The following is an 18093-nucleotide window of genomic DNA, read 5'->3' on the forward strand; positions in this document are numbered from 1 at the left end:
CAGCCACATGTTAAAGCAAGTGTTAATCATGCCTGCTTTCACCATTTTAACCTTTGTACTCATCTTTTTTCTCTCTTTTTTTTTTTTCAAGACAGGGTCTCACTCTGTCGCTCAGGCTGGAGTGCAGTGGCACCATCTCAGCTCACTGCAACCTCTGCCTCCCCAGTTTAAGCAATCCTCCTGCCTCAGCCTCCTGAGTAGCTGGGATTACAGGGACGCACCACCACACCCAGCTAAGTTTTTGTATTTTTAGTAGAGACGAGGTTTCACCATGTTGGCCAGGGTGGTCTCGAACTCCTGACCTCAGGCGATCCGCCCACCTCAGCCTCCCAAAGTGCTGGGATTACAGGCGTGAGCCACCACACCCGGTCTGTACTCATCTTAACTCACGTAATCCTCAACCGCCTGATGAAGAAGATACTACAGGTTGAATATCCCTTTATCTGAAATGCTTGGGACCACGAGTGTTGTGAATTTTAAATTTCTGTGGATATTGGAATATTTATATGTGCCTAATGAGATGTCTTGGGGATGGGACCAAGTCTAAAGACAAAATTCATCTGTTTCATATGGGTCTTATACACATAGCCCTAAGGTAATTTTATACAATATTTTACATAATTTTGTACGTGAAACAGTTTTGGCTGCGACCTGCCTCATGAGGTCAGTTGTGGAATTCTCCACTTGTGGCATCAAGTTGGAGCTCAAAAGTTTTCAGGTTTTGAGTTTTCTGATTCGGGATGCTCAACCTACATTATTATCCTTATTTTACAAATAAAGAAATTGAGGCAGAGACAGGCCAAGTACGCGAAGCTAGTAAATGGCACAGCTGGGATCTTAACCACTCAGAATCATCATCTGAGAGCTCATGGGAGTCGAATTAGACCATTTCTAAGGTTCTCTCCATATCGGCAGCTCTATGAATTTTTTAATTATTGTATTTATTTATTTATTTATTTGAGACTGAGTCTTGCTCTGTCACCCAGGTTGGAGTGCAGTGGCACAATCTCGGCTCACTGCAACCTCTGCCTCCCGGGTTCAAGCGATTCTCTTGACTCAGCCTCCCGAGTAGCTGAGACTACAGGCACCTGCCACCACACCTGACTAATTTTTGTATTTTTAGTAGAGATGGAGTTTCACCATGTTGGCCGGGCTGGTCTTGAACTCCTGACCTCAGGTGATCCGCCCACCTCGGCCTCCCAAGTGCTGGGATTACAGGCGTGAGCCACCGCACCTGGCCGGTTCTTTGAATGTCTGAGACATTTTCTCCTTGCTGTTAACCATGTTTTCTCTAGAGAATCACCACCTGATAGGACTTTCAGAAATGATTAAATGCCCCATGTCTGCACTGTTCAATAGGGTGGCCACCGTTACATGAAATGTTTACATTTACATGAAAAGTTTTAAAATGTTAATTAATTTTTAATTTTAATGAATTTAAATGTAAATAGCCACATGTGGCTGGTCACTACTGTATCTGACAGTGCAGCTCTACCAAAGCCTTAAAAATCATCTAATTGTATAGCAATGTCTCCCCACAGCTACCAGGGAAGCACGTGGGCATTCTAGAAGCTTCCCTAAGGTTAAGTCAAAGCCAGCCTTGGCCCCACCACTCCCATCCCAGCAACTTAGGGAGCCCACAAAGAGAAGCCATCAGGTTGCCATAGCCCCTATCCTCTAACCCCTCACACAGACCTGAGACAGAATTTTCTCCATCCTAGTTTGATTTGTGCCTGACCCAGGCTGGTTACCACGAGCACCCACATTACCTCCCCAAAGGGGCTTGCCCCTCTAGCTCCTCTCCTTCCAGCTAAGCTCCATTTCTCCCCCAATTCCTAGAGCAGGGGCTGAGTGGTCAGCAGATGACCGCCGCCCTGCCTTCAACCCCCTTCTGGGTCCCCTCCCACAGCCTCTTCTTCTTCTTTTTTTTTTTTTTTTTGAGGTGGAGTTTCACTCTTCTTGCCTAGGCTGGAGTGCAATGGCTCAATCTCAGCTCACTGCAACCCCTGCCTCCTGTGTTCAAGCGATTCTCCTGCCTCCGCCTCCCAAGTAGCTGGGGTTACAAGTGTGTGCCACCATGCCTGGCTAATTTTTGTATTTTTTGTAGAGACTGGGTTTCACCATGTTGGCCAGGCTGGTTTCGAACTCCTGACCTCAGGTGATACGCCCACCTCAGCCTCCCAAAGTGCTGGGATTATAGGCATGAGCCACTGCACCCAGCCGGCCTCCTCTTCTTTGCTGGGTTACTCCTCTGATTTTTCCATCCTGTCCTTGTGTAGATGCAAGAAGACATCTCAGGTTATCCCGTGGGAAGCCCTAGTGCACCCCATACTCACTCTGCCGGCTTTTGCAGCCTTGCTGCAGTCAGGCCTGAGGACAGAAAGCGCAGTGCTTTGGCTCTTACTGCCATGGTTATGGGGTGCTAGCATCTCCCCAAGAGGTTGGGATTATTTCTACTGCGGGACCTGCAGGCAGGCTCCAGGCACCCCCAGCCCTCTACCTTGGAGCTGGCACTGACTCTCCCACTCAAGTGTGGATGTGTTAGAGGGTCTCATGGTGCCTCAGACCATCAACAACAAATGAAGGGGCCACAGACACACCCCTGGGACGTTCTCTCTCCAGGTGTGATGGACCACTACTTGGTCATGCACCAGCTGCGCTGTAACGGGGTCCTCGAGGGCATCCGGATTTGCAGGAAGGGATTCCCCAGCCGGATCCTCTATGCTGACTTCAAGCAGCGGTAGGTTCCCTCTCTCCTGTGCATCTCTCTCCTTCTGAGGGCACCTTTTGCATTTCCCTAAGACATTTCTTGACCTGAATATTTGGTGAGCTCCCAAGCCCCCCAGAGTTTCCACAGACTTCATCTCTTGTTAGAGGAACTGATCCCCTGCCCACAGTGAGTGCTGGGCCAGCCCAAGTGGTTCCAAATTCAGAGCCCAGACCCTCTAGCCTGATTGTGACTCTAGACCAGGATGTCTCAACTTCCATACGATGGACATTCAGGCTAGATCGTCCTTTATTGTGGAGGCTGTGCTGGGTGTGGGAGGATTTTAGCAGTAACCCTGCCCTCTACTCAGAGATGTGGTAGCAAACCACACCCCTCCCCACCGAGCTGTGACAATCAAAACTCTCCAGACATTGCCAAATCACACCCAGCTGAGGCCCGCAGCTCTAGACTAACTCTCTCCTCTGAGCCGCCTTCAGGTTGCCCAAGTCCGGGCCTTGTCCAGGATGGAGGACAGGAGAGGACCTTCCAGAAGTAGGAGAACCAGGGCCTGCAGGTCACGGTTGATTTCAAGGCCTCTTTTATGCCAGAAAAGAACCATTTCCTCTGAAAGCAAACTTCCCACCATGCACTCGGCTGGGCTACCTTCTTTCATGCTTCTCTCCCACCCACCTTGCTTCTCTCCCAAGGGGGCTGATTCAAGCCCCCTTGCTAGAATCAACCCCTAGCTATTCCCATCTCCCAGACCAGCTGTACAATATTCCACTTCCTCCTAAGGCTGAAGCAGGAGAAGATTCTAGAAGGCTGGTCTCAGCTATGAAGCCTTTCGGGGATTGGAATCCATTCAGGAAATGTCCTCTCTCCTTAGGTACCGGATCCTCAATGCAAGTGCTATCCCTGAAGGGCAGTTCATTGACAGCAAAAACGCCTCGGAGAAGCTCCTCAACTCCATCGATGTGGACCAAGAGCAGTTCAGGTTCGGCAACACCAAGGTGAGCGCAGGCGAGGCTGGGACTCCCCTAGTAACCCCACAGCCCTGGGCTGCTTGTTAGCTGATCAGAAAAAGGATCCCCTTCCCCTTCTGGTCCACCTGACTGTCCTTGCCCAGTCGCCCAGGTAAAGGGCGCTCTGTGTCTAGGTAGACAGAGCTTGTCTCCCTGTTGGTTTGTAAGTGGCTGAAAGCTTAGATTGGAAGCCTGAGCCCCACCATGCAGCAAGGATAGGAAAAGCCAACGGGGAACTCTAGTGTCCCAGAGGTAAGAAAGAGCTGAAGAGAGAGGAGAACGTAGAGAGGACTCCAGAGACACTGAGGCCTTGAGGAGAATGACTCTAACCAATAAAACCAGCTAACAGGCAGGGTGCAGTGGCTCACGCCTTTAATCCCAGTGCTTTTGGGAGGCCGAAGTAGGATTGCTTGAGGCCAGGAGATGGAGGCTGCAGTGGGCTTGATCACACTACTGCACTCCAGCCTGGGCAACAAAGTGAAGCCCTGTCTCAAAAAACAAAAATAAGACAAAGTAGCTGCCATTTATTGAGCACGTGAGTTTCAGCCCTGTGAGAAGCCTCCTGCACGTACTTCACTGACTCCTCACTAACCAGCGAGGTGGGAGTGATGGTGCTAAGGGTGGCACTTACTCATCAGGTTCTTGGGAGGTCGAGAAACTTACTCAAGGTCACACAGGGATGGATAGATAGTAAGTGGCAAAGGTCAGCTTCAAATCCTGGCCTGCCTCCAAAGATCCACATCTCAGAAACGGGCAGGCTGGGGGTCCCCACCAAGAAAGAGCCTGCTGGCCCCAGAGGGTGCTTGGTTTCCCTGGAATGTTATGGAGGGAGTGGGCGAAGTGGGCCTGAGGGTGGGACCAACCTTCCCGGATGGACAGAGAGAGAGGGTGAAGCCAACGCATCTGTGAATCTCTCTGATCTGGGCACAACTGTATCCCATGGTTTCTTTCTGGACTCATCTTTGTTTCCTGTACGTGAGCTAAGTCAGAACTGGTCTCTATGGGGTGGTGGGGCCTGGAACACATGTTGTTTTTGTCGTTGTTGTTGTTGTTTTGTTTGTTTTGTTTTGAGACAGAGTCTTGCTCTGTCATCCAGGCTGGAGTGCAATGGTGCGATCTCTGCTCACCGCAACATCCACCTCCCAGGCTCAAGTGATGCTCCTGCCTCAGCCTCCTGAGTATCTGGGATTACAGGTGCCCACCACTATGCCTGGATAATTTTTGTATTTTTAGTAGAGACAGGGTTTCACCATGTTGGCCAGGCTGGTCTCGAACTCCTGACCTCAAATAATCTGCCTGCCTCGGCCTCCCAAAGAGCTGGGATTACAGGCATGAGCCACCACGCCCAGCCTGGAACAGACTCTGGAACAGGCTGCCTCACTGCCCAGGAGGAGCCACTGAGGAGACCAGAGCCGCCGAGAAGCAAGTCCTGGAAATGGAATTGCTGCCCCTGCTGTGCTCTGAGGGTTGAGGCTCAGAGTTGAGCAGAAACAGGCCCCCTCAAGGGCCTGGCTGGACATCTGCTGGGGGAAAAGATCAAGGCTCCTCTGTCTTTTAATGCAGGTGTTTTTCAAAGCTGGGCTCCTGGGGCTTTTGGAGGAGATGAGAGACGAGAAGCTGGTGACGCTGATGACGCGCACGCAGGCCGTGTGTAGGGGGTACCTGATGCGGGTGGAGTTCAAGAAGATGATGGAGAGGAGGTGACACAGACCCTCACCTCCACCTTATCCTGCCCTCTCTGCTTAGCAGCTGATTGTCGCTTCCTGCTTTTAGTCTTGGGATATCCATGTGCTTGCTCTTTCTTTCCTTCATTTGTTTAAGCCACATCTACTGAGCGGCAATCCTGGGCTGGGTGCTCTGCATGGCACTGGGGAGACAGAAATGAACCCTCCCTCACGGGGTCACAAAGGAGTGGGAAGCAGACACGTGCATGGCTGGTTTTAATGCCTGTAACAAGCTCAATGTTCGAGTTATAGTCGGGGGATAGGGAACTGGCAAGAATAAGCCCCCAGCCTGGTTAGGGGGTTGGAGTTGGCATGAAGGTGTCAGCAAGAAGAAAGCACTTTTTTTCTTTTCTTTTCTTTTCTTTTTTTTAGACAGATTCTTGCTCTGTCATCCACGCTGGAGTGCAGTGGCACAATCTCGGCTCACTGCAATCTCCACCTTCCAGGTTCAAGCGATTCTCCCGCCTCAGCCTCCCTAGTAGCTGGGATTACAGGCGTGCACCACCATGCCTGGCTAATTTTTTGTTTTTTGTTTGTTTGCTTGTTTTGTTTTGTTTTTAATAGAGATGGGGTTTCACCATGCTGGCCAGGCTGGTCTTGAACTGCTGACCTCAGGTGATCCGCCCACCTCAGCCTCCCACATTGCTGGGATTACAGGCGTGAGCCACTGCGCCCAGCTGAAGAAAGCACTTTCTGAAGCAAGCTCTACGTAACCTGAGAGTGGGTGGTCTGGGAGGAAGCCCGACAAGCAGGTGGCTGTCATTGGAATATAGAGCAAGAGGCAGGCAGTGGAGGTCTCCGTGTGTCACATTCAGAAACCCAGGCTGCACCCTGTCATTGATGAGAGCTGTAGAAGGTGTGTGCAGAGACAAGGGGTAGGATTGCGTCACTCTGGCAGCTAGGAGGAGAGTGAACACAAGGGCTATGGCTGGGCAAGGCCACAGTGTGGCAGAAGTCCAAATAAGAGATGACAAGGACCTGAAGTAGGACATGGTTGATGGGTGAGAGGGGAGGGCACGGATTAAAGGACCGTTTAAGTCTTATTCCTTTGATAATTCAAGAGAAGGAATAGCAGCATTGATGACTGGTCACCTGCAGGGATTGGAGGGAGAGGGGAGTGTGGGAGGGAGCCTGTTCTCCCTGGTTCCCTGATCCCCTGTGTGGCTCTGACTGTCAGAGCCATAATGGACTGCCATCGCGTATGCGTCAGGAATCACTCCCAGGCATCGAGCTTGGTGAAGCAAATGGAAGCCAGCACGGAGATGAAAAGAATCTCAAGAAGGGAAAGAGAAGCCAGTGTTCAGGAATCCATAAGCTAGTAAATATAAGGCTGTGGAGGGTGAAGGGGAAGAGATCATGTGGGTGATGCTGGAATGAAAACAGCAGTAGAAATTAGGAATACAGGCTGGTTGCGGTGGCTCACGCTTGTAACCCCAGCACTTTGGAGAGCCGAGGAGGGCAGATCACCTGAGGTCAGGAGTTCAAGACCAGCCAGGCCAACATGGTGAAACCCCATCTCTACTAAAAATACAAAAATTAGCCAGGCATGGTGATGCACACCTGTAATCCCAGCTACTCAGGAGGCTGAGGCAGAAGAATTGCTTGAACCCAGGAGGCAGACGTTGCAGTGAGCTGAGATCGCACCATTGCACTCTAGCTTGGGCAACAGAGCAAGACTCCATCTCAAAAAAAAAAAAAAAAAAAAAAAAGTCTCAAAAAAAAAGAATAGAAAAGAAAGAAATTGTGAGGACAGATCAAAGCTACCAGGGCAAGACACTGGGAAATGATCAAGGACAAGTCCTGGGTTTCTTCAGCAGGAAGAGGGACCCCAAAAAACGAAACACAATGAAACAGGAAAAATGTTGATGGAATCTAAGGCAGAGAAAGTTTCAAAAGTTAAGAGCTGATTAATTCATCAAATGTGGGAGAAAGACCCAATAAAATAGGAATGAAAGCTATTCCTTGCATTGAGCATTAGGAGGTCACCGACGCCGTCAGGCAGGGCACTCTCAGTAGGGTGGTGGAAAGGGCAGCCAGGTGACCAGGAGCCCGCAGGTGGCCCCACGCCCTCTCCTACCTTCCAACCTGTGCACCTGCCTCCGTTTCCTCTGCCCCTCATTTGCAGATCTACTCTGGATCCAGAGGATCCGCCAAGCTTGGCTGCACCTCCTTCCCACTTAACCGAGAAGGATGGAGGATGGGGTCTGTCGGGGACAGGTGGGGGGTGCAGAGACCAGACCTTGCTGGGTTTATTAATTCGAGTCCTAATGGGTGTACAGGGACTCCATCTTCTGCATCCAGTACAACATCCGCTCTTTTATGAACGTCAAGCACTGGCCCTGGATGAACCTGTTCTTCAAAATCAAGCCCCTGCTGAAGAGTGCAGAGGCCGAGAAGGAGATGGCCACCATGAAGGAAGACTTTGAGAGGACCAAGGAAGAACTGGCCCGATCTGAGGCTCGCCGGAAGGAGCTGGAGGAGAAAATGGTCTCCCTCCTGCAGGAGAAGAATGACCTCCAATTGCAGGTCCAGTCTGTAAGTACCTTCTACTTGAGAACGCAAAACACAGACTCTGGAGGACAGAAAAGGGGGAGGAACATTGAGGGCTCCATCAGGTGTCTATTCGAGAGACAGTGGTGTCACCCAGTGGTCATGTGGAGTATTGCAGCACCACCCTGCTCGTAAAAGGATGCCTGGTCCCGGGCTTAGCAAAGCAGTGAATGCCGGAAATTATGTCTGCAAAGAGAATTTGTGCTCTCCCTGATTTCTCCCCGTCATCGCAGAGTTAGATATATTTTGCTGTGGGCATGAGGGATATATATGTGTCATATGTATATGCACCACAGCTTTTAAAAATCAATAAAAATAAAAATAATCAAAATTAAATAACCCAATTCAAAGTAGCAAGAGTAATTTTCTATATATGATTTACAATAATATGTAAAAAGTGCTTTAGGCCGGGCGTGGTGGCTCATGCCTGTAAGCCCAACACTTTGGGAGGCCGAGGTGGGAGGATCGCTTGAGCCCAGGAGTTCAAGACCAGCCTGGGTATCATGGCAAAACCCCATCTCTATAAAAAAAAAATTTAAAAACTAGCAGGCACGGTGGTGCACGTCTCTAGTCCAAGATACTCAGAAGGCTGAGGTGGGAGGATCACCTGAGCCCAGGCAGTCGAGGTTTCAGTGAGCTGAGAACATGCTACTGCACTCCAGCCTGGGCAACACAGTGAGACCCTGATCTCAAAAAAAAAAAGTGCTTTAAAGATACATAGTTTTATCAAAGAAATGGGGCAGTATAGGCTGGACGCGGTGGCTCACACCTGTAATCCCAGGACTGTGGGAGACCGAGGTGGACAGATCACAAGGTCAGGAGATTAAGACCATCTTGGCTAACATGATGAAACTCCGTCTCTACTAAAAATGCAAAAAAAAAAAATTAGCCAGGTGTGGTGGCACATACCGGTAGTGCCAGCTACTCAGGAGGCTGAGGCAGGAGAATCGCCTGAACTCAGGAGGTGGAGGTTGCAGTGAGCCAAGATCGTGCCATTGTACTCCAGACTGGCAACAGAGCAAGACTCCATCAAAAAAAAAGGAAAGAGAAAAAAAGAAAGAAAGAAAGAAAGAAAGAAAGAAAGAAAGAAAGAAAGAAAGAAAGAAAGAAAGAAAGAAAAGGAAGGAAGGAAGGAAGGAAGGAAGGAAGGAAGGAAGGAAGGAAGGAAGGAAGGAAAGAAAGAAAGGAAAAGAAAAGAAATGGGGCAGTATAATTGTCTCTTTCACAGAGTGAAGGCATTTAGAATTTTCCCGTTTTAATAAATCCCCAAATAATTTTACCTTTTGTTTTTATACAGAGCATTTTCCACTCCCCTTTTCACTTTCCCAATCACTATAGTGAGTTAACAGGAGCACTTTCCCAGGTACAGCAGACAAGAGAACAGTTCTTGGAACCAGATAACTGGGTTTCTATCCCAGATGCTCCACCTGATAGCTGCGTGACCTTGGACGAGCTACATATCCTCTTTGTGCTTCCATTGTCTCATCTGTAAAATGGGCATAGTCAGAGTACTCACCTCATCCAGCTGTTGAAGAATCAGAGTGGTTAATTCCCGTAAAATGCCTAGCACACAGCTCATGCTTATAGAAAACATTAGCACGTGTGCTTGCCAGTCTCCTCCCACGCATTACTCTGCAGTGTGTGTCTTAAAATACTCTTATATGGGCCGGGCGTGGTGGCTCACGCCTGTAATCCCAGCACTTTGGGAGGCCGAGGTGGGTGGATCACGAGGTCACGAGATCGAGACCATCCTGGCCAACATGGTGAAACCCCATCTCTACTAAAAATACAAAAATTAGCTGGGCGTGGTGGCGGGCACCTGCAGTCCCAGCTACTCAGGAGACTGAGGCAGGAGAATCACTTGAACCCGGGAGGCGGAGGTTGCAGTTGCAGTGAGCCAAGATCGTGCCACTGCACTCCAGCCTGGCAACAGAGTGAGACTCTGTCTCAATAAATAAATAAATAAATACTCTTATGTGGGAATACATAGCCCAATTTAGAACAGAAGTAGCTGATCTTGGTCTGTCCAAGAGACTCACTGCAGCGTCTTCTGGGACATATGTATTCAATCACGAATTCTTGGGTGTTTTTAATTTTCTATTCTGTGGTTCGAGGAGACACAGCTAAGGAGACATGGGCAGAATTTTCCGTTGAAAGGACCAGGCCTGGTGGCTCATGCCTGTAATCCTCACACTTTCAGAAGCCAAGGCAGGAGGATCACTTGAGCTCAGAAGCTCGAGACCAGCCTGGGCAACATAGTGAGACCTTATCTCTAGAAAGTAAATAAATGCATACATTTAAAAACAAATTTAATGAAAGTTAAAACATGGTAATGTTTTGCAACTATTTTGTCAGCTTGAGATAACATAGAGTAGATGAGTCATTTTCCAACTGGTGGTAGCAGGAAGAGTGAGATGACCAGCTGTTCAAATGAGGCAGATTTCTAGAGGCTTCATTCTTTAAAATGAACTTGTAATTTCACGAACTCCTCTGTTTGAAATTATTATAAGTGAGGCCAGGCATGATGGCTCACACTTGTAGTCCCAGCACTTTGGGAGGCTGAGGCAGGAGGATCACTTGAGGCTAAAAGTTTAAGACAAGCCTGGGCAACACATAGAGGCCCCATCTGTACACACACAAAAAAAAGAAGCCAGTCATGGTGACACATACCTTGTAGTTCAAGCTACTTGGGAGGCTGAGGAGGGAGGATCACTTGAGCACAGGATTGTTGAGGATGCAGTGGGCTATACTCACACCACTGCATTTCAGCTCAGGCAACAGAGCAAGCCCTTGTCTCTAAAGAAATAAATGAACAAATTATTAAATGCGAATTTCTATAAGCAATGTCCTTGGTAGTTAAAAAAAAAAAAAAAAAAAAAAAAAAACATGTACACAGGCCAGGTGCAGTGACTCATGCCTGTAATCCCAGCACTTTGGAGGCCGAGGTGGAAGGATCACCTGAGGTCATGAGTTTGAGACCAGCCTGACCAGCATGGTGAAATCCCATCTCTACAAAAAATACAAAGATTAGCCAGGCATGGTAGCACACGCCTGTAATCCCAGCAACTCGGGAGGCTGAGGCAGGGAATTGCTGGAACCTGGGAGGCAGAGGTTGCAGTGAGCCAAGATCGCGCCATTACACTCTAGCCTGGGCCACAGAGCGAAACTCCATCTAAAAAGAAAAAATGTGTTTATGGGTGATATCTAAGTTTATGTACACGTGTGTGTGCAGTGTGTGCACATGTGCGTGCATGTGTGTGCATGACCCATTTCTTGGCTTAGGTGTAGATAATGGGCTTTTAGAGGGTGACACCCTTTCTTTGTAGCATTTTCAAAGAGGCCAATTCAAAACATAAAATGACCTGGTTCTTTCAGGAAACAGAAAATCTGATGGATGCTGAGGAACGGTGTGAAGGACTCATCAAAAGCAAGATCCTACTGGAAGCAAAAGTCAAGGAGTTGACTGAGAGATTGGAAGAGGAAGAGGAGATGAATTCTGAACTGGTTGCCAAGAAGAGGAATCTGGAAGATAAATGCTGTTCTCTCAAGAGAGACATTGATGACCTGGAGCTGACCTTGACAAAAGTTGAAAAGGAGAAGCATGCCACAGAGAACAAGGTGCGCAAACCCCAGGGGCTTAACCAGGCTTCTCTCGCTCTCTCTCTGTAAGGAGGAGAAAGGGTGGCGTAGGAGTCCAGTCAGTATAACATTGCCCAGAAATGAGAGGCTGGCGTCAAGGCGAAGGGTAGTTCTGTCCTCTACCGTCTTTTCTACCCATTTCTACCCATAGGCTCTTCTTTCTTCTTTCTTCTCTTCTTCTTCTTCTTCTTCTTCTTCTTCTTCTTCTTCTTCTTCTTCTTCTTCTTCTTCTTCTTCTTCTTCTTCTTCTTTTCTTCTTCTTCTTCTTCTTCTCTTCTTCTTCTTCCTCTTCCTTTTCCTCTTCTTCCTTCTCCTTCTCTTTCTTCTTCTTCTTTTCTTCTTCTTCTTTTTTTTTTGTGAGACGGAGTCTTGCTCTGTTGCCCAGGCAGATCTCACTACAGTGGCGCCATCTCGGCTCACTGCAACCTCCGCCTCCCAGGTTCAAGCAATTCTCCTGCCTCAGCCTCCTGAGTAGCTGGGATTACAGGCGTGCACCACCATGCCCAGCTAATTTTTTGTATTTTTAGTAGAGACGAGGTTTCACCATGTTGGCCAAGCTGGTCTCGAACTCCTAACCTCAGGTGATCCGCCCACCTCGGCCTCTCAAAGTGCTTGGATTACAGGTGTGAGCCACTGCACCCGGCTCCATAGGCCCTTCTCAACCCTCCCTGGCTGTATCACAAACTTCTAGCATTTCTTTGAGAGGATGGACTGTTTCATATTCTTCTTTGTTTCCCATAGCGTCAAGCACAGGGATTGCAAACAAGAAGGCCTACAGGGGCCAGGCAGATAGTGAAGGAGGCAGAAGACTGGATAACACCAAGGATTGACTGAGAGGAGTGGGTACCAGCAGGACAGAGACTGATGCAGCCTTTGGGAAAGTTATTTGGAATTACTTAGTCAAATTAAGAATCCAGATACCTTAAGACCCAGCAATTCTGCTCCTGGGTGTATAGATCAAGGAATTCTTCCACCTGTCCACAAGGCGACATGTCCTAGGGTGTTTGTAGTGGCATTGCTTGTGGGAGACAGCTGGAGGCAGTGCCAGGGTCCACCACGGGGAAAACGGAGAGCTAAAATGTAGTAGATACACACCAGGGAGCAGCACTACGTAACCATTAGGAGCAATGGGGTGTGCACACCAAATATTAAATACCTACTGCTAAATGGTGGAAAAATGCAAGAAAATGAAATGTAGGGCCAGGTGTGGTGGCTCACGCCTGTAATCCCAGCACTTTGGGAGGCCAAGGTGGGTGGATCATGAGGTCAGGAGATCGAGACCATCCTGGCTAACACGGTAAAACCCCATCTCTACTAAAAATACAAAAAAATTAGCTGGGCGTGGTGGTGGACGCCTGTAGTCCCAGCTACTTGGGAGGCTGAGGAAGGAGAATGGCATGAACCCAGGAGGTGGAGCTTGCAGTGAGCCGAGACTGTGCCACTGCACTCCAGCCTGGGAGACAGAGCAAGACTCCATCTCAAAAAAAAAAAAAAAAAAACCAAAATAATAAATAAATAAACTGTAACATTGTAAATGATAACATTGTAAACTACTATGTGGACTAAAGAAAATACGGCCAGATTCAGCCCATAGATTAGGAGTTAGCAACTCCTGATCTGGAAGCCTGCTGGATGTGGAAAAAGGTTTCACTTACTTCCTTCAAATTCCGTGTTGGATGCCCTCCTCCTGCTTCCCGATAACACAGCACTCCCGTTCCGAATTTTCTTTCTTTCTGTCTGTCTTTATTTTTGAGAAGGAGTCTCGCTCTGTTGCTAGGCTGGAGTGCAGTGGCGCAATCTCGCCTCACTGCAACCTCTGCCTCCTGGTTTCAAGCGATTCTCCTGTCTCAGCCTCCTGAGTAGCTGGGACTACAGGTGCCCGCCACCATGCCTGGCTAATTTTTATTTTGTATTTTTAGTAGAGACGAGGTGTCACCACATTAGCCAGGACAGTCTCTATCTCCTGACCTCATGATCCGCCCACCTCGGCCTCCCAAAGTGTGGGGATTACAGGCGTGAGCCACCGCGCCCGGTGTGAATTCTCTTGCATAGCACCTCATGCCTCTCCTCCCCTTCCTGCCTCATTCTAAACCCTATTCAGCCAACCTAACAAACACATTTCCACAGACGTATTATGAGTGAATACAGATTGATGTGTTACCCTTCAGAGGTAGCATATTTGCATTTTAAAAGTGCCCTTCCTTGTAAAATATAATGCCCTCCTTAAATGAATAATCCTAATGGGAGAATTTGAGACACCATGATAGACCGTTAAGGAAGATAAAGAACTGAGAGTCTGTCAATTCCAGGAGGTAAAAAAGTTGTAGCCAAAAAGAAAAGGAAAAGAGGAAAAATGAGCAAAGAAGCAATAGCTTTTGCTGATGGAAGCTTCTGGCGTAATCGTTTCCATATTAAATCAGTGTTGATATTGTCCCAGATAAAGAACCTTTCTGAAGAAATGACAGCACTTGAAGAAAACATTTCCAAATTGACCAAAGAAAAGAAATCTCTACAGGAGGCCCATCAGCAAACACTGGATGATCTTCAGGTTGAAGAAGATAAAGTCAACGGTCTAATCAAAATAAATGCCAAGCTTGAACAGCAAACAGATGATGTGAGGATATTTTACTACTATGCTTTAGCATTTATCACTTGTGGAAGCACAGACAGGAGATGGTCTAACTAGGACACAGGGCTTGAGAGGTCAGACTCTGGAATCGGCATCCCTAAATTCAGATCTCAGCCCCACGCTGACCCTGAAGGAGTGTGGGATACTGAGCAAGCTGCTTACCCTTGCAAAGCCTCAGTTTGTGCCTTGTGAAATGGCGATGTGAATAGCTCCATCTCAGAGGGTTTTCACAGAAAGCTCAGCACACAGAAAGTGTTCAGTAAAACCTAGCTGCTACTATTGCTATCATCACCATCATCATTATTATTAGCATCCACTTGTAGGTCCGTTGGGTTCCAAAACCTCCAATCGTGTTGAAACATTATTAAAGATGAGTTCTATTTGTGGCCACGAAAATTACCATTTCCGCCCCCATCACAAGACATTATTGTTCTTGATGTAAGAGCCACGTTTGAAGTTTTCAGGTTTTACTCATTGTCGTGGCTAGAGATTTTCTAGATAACTTTAATGTTTCTGAGCCCAGGGTAGGTGTGCTACTCCTCTACACTCCTGTTTCCTGTTCCCATGTGTGCATGTGTGTGTGCACACACATACATACACACGAATTCCTTGCCTCCCATGGTTGCATAATGTTAGCAGGGAAGCGTGATGGTGTGCAGCATAGACCTTCACAGTGCTATCCACAGAAACCCCCATTTGTATTGTCTGTGCACAAGTGTGCACCCATGGGTACCATACCCCTACAGAGAACATAGTCTCGGCCAGGCCAAGTGGGAATCAGCTGAGAGAGGCACCAGGAGGCCCCTGAGGGATCCAGCCCCACCCTGGGCAGACTTTTCTGGAAGACAGAAGAGAGGGGAGTTAGGGGCAAGATTTGCTTCCTCCTGGGGCCAGAGGCTTGCAGCCAGCACCCTACAGGAGCCCCAGGAAGCCCCAGGCCACATGTATGACTGCACCGGATAAAAGGGGCAAACGCTTCCCCAGTAGGGGCTTAATTTTCTACCTGTGTGTCTTCTCAGCTTGAGGGTTCCTTAGAGCAGGAGAAGAAACTGCGGGCGGACCTGGAAAGGGCGAAGAGGAAGCTGGAAGGAGATCTGAAAATGTCCCAGGAATCCATTATGGATCTAGAAAATGACAAGCAGCAAATAGAAGAGAAATTGAAAAAGTAGATATTTCTTTTACCACCTCTGTGTCTCAGCCTAAAAGCCAACTTTCACCCCCTCCAAGAGGCTTGTATTTCATGTTCTTTATTTTATTTTTTTCACCTATTTGCAGGAAGGAGTTTGAACTCAGTCAGTTGCAAGCCAAAATAGATGACGAACAAGTCCACAGTTTGCAGTTTCAAAAGAAGATTAAAGAACTGCAGGTAAAAGCATCAAAACCTTCCTAATCATGACAATCCCTTTGCAAGAGCGCCCCTCCTCACTCCTTCCCCCTTGTTTCCTTAGCTGCTTCTTTCCTTCCTCCTGCTAAAGCTAGAGAAGATGTCCTGTCCTTTCCTTTAGTTTTTGAAAATAATATTTTAATGTTCTAAGTAACCCACAAACATACCTCCTTGCAAAGGCTCAAAATAGGCCCAATAAAGCTGAATATTATTGATAAGGGTGCTTTGATCACCATCCCTAAGCCCAGTGCCCTCCCCGTCTTCTCAGAATTAATTGTCAATTTCAGTGGGATGTGCATGTTTCTGCCTCTTTTGCTATGTGTTTTTGTACACATTTAAGACCCCCCAAAAATACATAGTACACATGCAGAAAAGGTTCTCGTTTCTTTATATTCTTAGCATATCACACTGAGAGTATCACTCTGCAACTTGCTCCTTTCTTTTGGCAACATGATCTGCAGAGCTATCCATGATAGACGTGGATTGGTGTCTACCTGCTCCATAGACTTCTAGAACAAGTCTCCATCACAATCGATTTGTGCATTCTCTTATCCATGGACACTTAGGTTGTTTCCAAGTTTTTTTTACCAATTGAATGTTATAATTTTTTTTGTTGTTTTTTGAGACCAAGTCTTGCTCTGTCACCAGGCTGGAGCACAGTGGTGCAATCTCAGCTCACTGCAGCCTCCACCTCCCAGATTCAAGCTATTCTCCTGCCTCAGCCTCCCGAGTAGCTGGGACTACAGGCGCCCGCCACCACACCCGGCTAATTTTTGTAATTTTAGTAGAGGCGGAGTTTCACCATGTTGGCCAGGCTGGTTTCAAACTCCTGACCTCAAATGACCCAGCCACCTCGTGCTGCCTACCCACAATTCCTCGACACCCAGCCCCTCTCAAAGGGGGCTGCCCCCCCTCCACAATAACATTCCTGATAGAGTAATCCTTTCAGGCCCGCATAGAAGAGCTGGAGGAGGAAATTGAAGCGGAACACACTCTCAGAGCCAAGATTGAGAAGCAGCGTGCAGATCTGGCCAGGGAACTGGAGGAGATCAGCGAGAGGCTGGAAGGAGCCAGTGGGGCCACTTCAGCCCAGATTGAGATGAACAAGAAGCGGGAGGCTGAGTTCCAGAAAATGCGCAGGGACCTGGAGGAGGCCACCCTACAGCATGAAGCCACGGCGGCCACCCTGAGGAAGAGGCACGCAGATAGCGTGGCCGAGCTTGGGGAGCAGATTGACAACCTGCAGCGAGTGAAGCAGAAGCTGGAGAAGGAGAAGAGCGAGCTGAAGATGGAGATCGACGACATGGCCAGCAACATCGAGGCTCTCTCCAAGTCAAAGGTACCTGACTGACCCTTCTGATCTTGGAGAATGCAAGGCAGCTGGTGGCCACCTGCCCCTGGGCACGTGTAATTTGATGCCTCCAAACCACTGCATGTTCTACACTGAAACCCTCTTCCCTATTTCTGCCTGTTTCCAGTTCCTCAAATTCACTCAACGTCCTTTGTCTTATCCATTTGGGCTTCTGTAACAAAATATTTTAGACTGGGTAACTCATAAACGACAGAAATTTATCCCTCACAATTTTGGAGGCTGGGAAGTCCAGGATCAAAGTGCCAGCAAATTCGGTGTCTGTCGAAGGCCTGTTCCTCACAGATGGTGCCTTCTCATTGCATCCTCATGTGGTAGAAGGGGTGAACAAGTTCTCTCAGGCCTCTATTATAAGAACACTAATCCCATTCATAAGGGCTCCACCCCCATGACCTTATCACCTCCCAAAAGCCCCATCCCCCAACACCACTGGACTAGAAATTATGAATTTTGGGGGGACACAAACTTTCAGACCAAAATATCAAGATCACTTGATTCAAGCACGATTGAATGATCTGGCACCACTGTTTTGCTCTTGTTCCCCAGGCTGGATTGCAGTGGTGCCATCTCAGCTCACTGCAACCTCTACCTCCCAGGTTCAAGCGATTCTCCTGCCTCAGCCTCCCAAGTAGCTGGGATTACAGGCACACGCCACCAGGCCCGGCTAATTTTTGTGTTTTTGGTAGAGATGGGATTTCACCATGTTGGCCAGGCTGGTCTTGAATTCCTGGCCTCAGGTGATCCACCCAACTCGGCCTCCCAAAGTGCTGGGATTACAGGCATGAGCCACTGTGCCTGGCTGATTGGGGCTCTTTAAGAAAAAAGTATACAAACTTATGAAAATTAGGCATGAAAGTTAATATTTATAATGAGACAAAAAAGTCGCAGGTTACCTTGAAGACTCAAGTTCTTTTCTCCTGAGGCCTCTTTGGGCCATTTGCCAGAAGTGCCTTCTAGAATATTCTGCTTGTGATGGCTCCTTTTCCCTCGAACCTTCTGCAGCTCCCAGACTCTCTGTGGCCCATGCAAATGCGGGCCCTGAAGCTTATTTCACAAGCTTCATAGTGAA

General features: G+C 48.1%; 1 protein-coding gene and 1 long non-coding RNA gene across 3 annotated transcripts in view; one reads left to right on the forward strand and one right to left on the reverse strand.

Annotated features, from left to right (window-relative positions):
* MYH13 (myosin heavy chain 13) overlaps positions 1-18093 on the forward strand; it is a 72548-nt gene that overhangs the window by 36901 nt on the left and 17554 nt on the right. For both annotated transcript variants that reach the window (XM_055256121.2, XM_063629437.1), the window contains 9 exons: positions 2623-2740; positions 3594-3717; positions 5293-5429; positions 7733-7988; positions 11379-11621; positions 14080-14256; positions 15291-15436; positions 15547-15637; positions 16605-16994. In XM_055256121.2, coding sequence (XP_055112096.2) covers positions 2623-2740; positions 3594-3717; positions 5293-5429; positions 7733-7988; positions 11379-11621; positions 14080-14256; positions 15291-15436; positions 15547-15637; positions 16605-16994 — 1682 coding nt within the window. The remainder of the gene's footprint in view (positions 1-2622; positions 2741-3593; positions 3718-5292; positions 5430-7732; positions 7989-11378; positions 11622-14079; positions 14257-15290; positions 15437-15546; positions 15638-16604; positions 16995-18093) is intronic.
* LOC134735266 (uncharacterized) overlaps positions 1-18093 on the reverse strand; it is a 48761-nt gene that overhangs the window by 4613 nt on the left and 26055 nt on the right. The window contains exons 2-3 of the long non-coding RNA XR_010118260.1: positions 15275-15395; positions 10674-10799 (exon numbers count right to left, since the gene is read on the reverse strand). This is a non-coding gene — a long non-coding RNA (uncharacterized lncRNA). The remainder of the gene's footprint in view (positions 1-10673; positions 10800-15274; positions 15396-18093) is intronic.

Source organism: Symphalangus syndactylus, chromosome 20, assembly GCF_028878055.3.
Source record: "Symphalangus syndactylus isolate Jambi chromosome 20, NHGRI_mSymSyn1-v2.1_pri, whole genome shotgun sequence".
Taxonomy (NCBI): Eukaryota; Metazoa; Chordata; class Mammalia; order Primates; family Hylobatidae; genus Symphalangus; species Symphalangus syndactylus.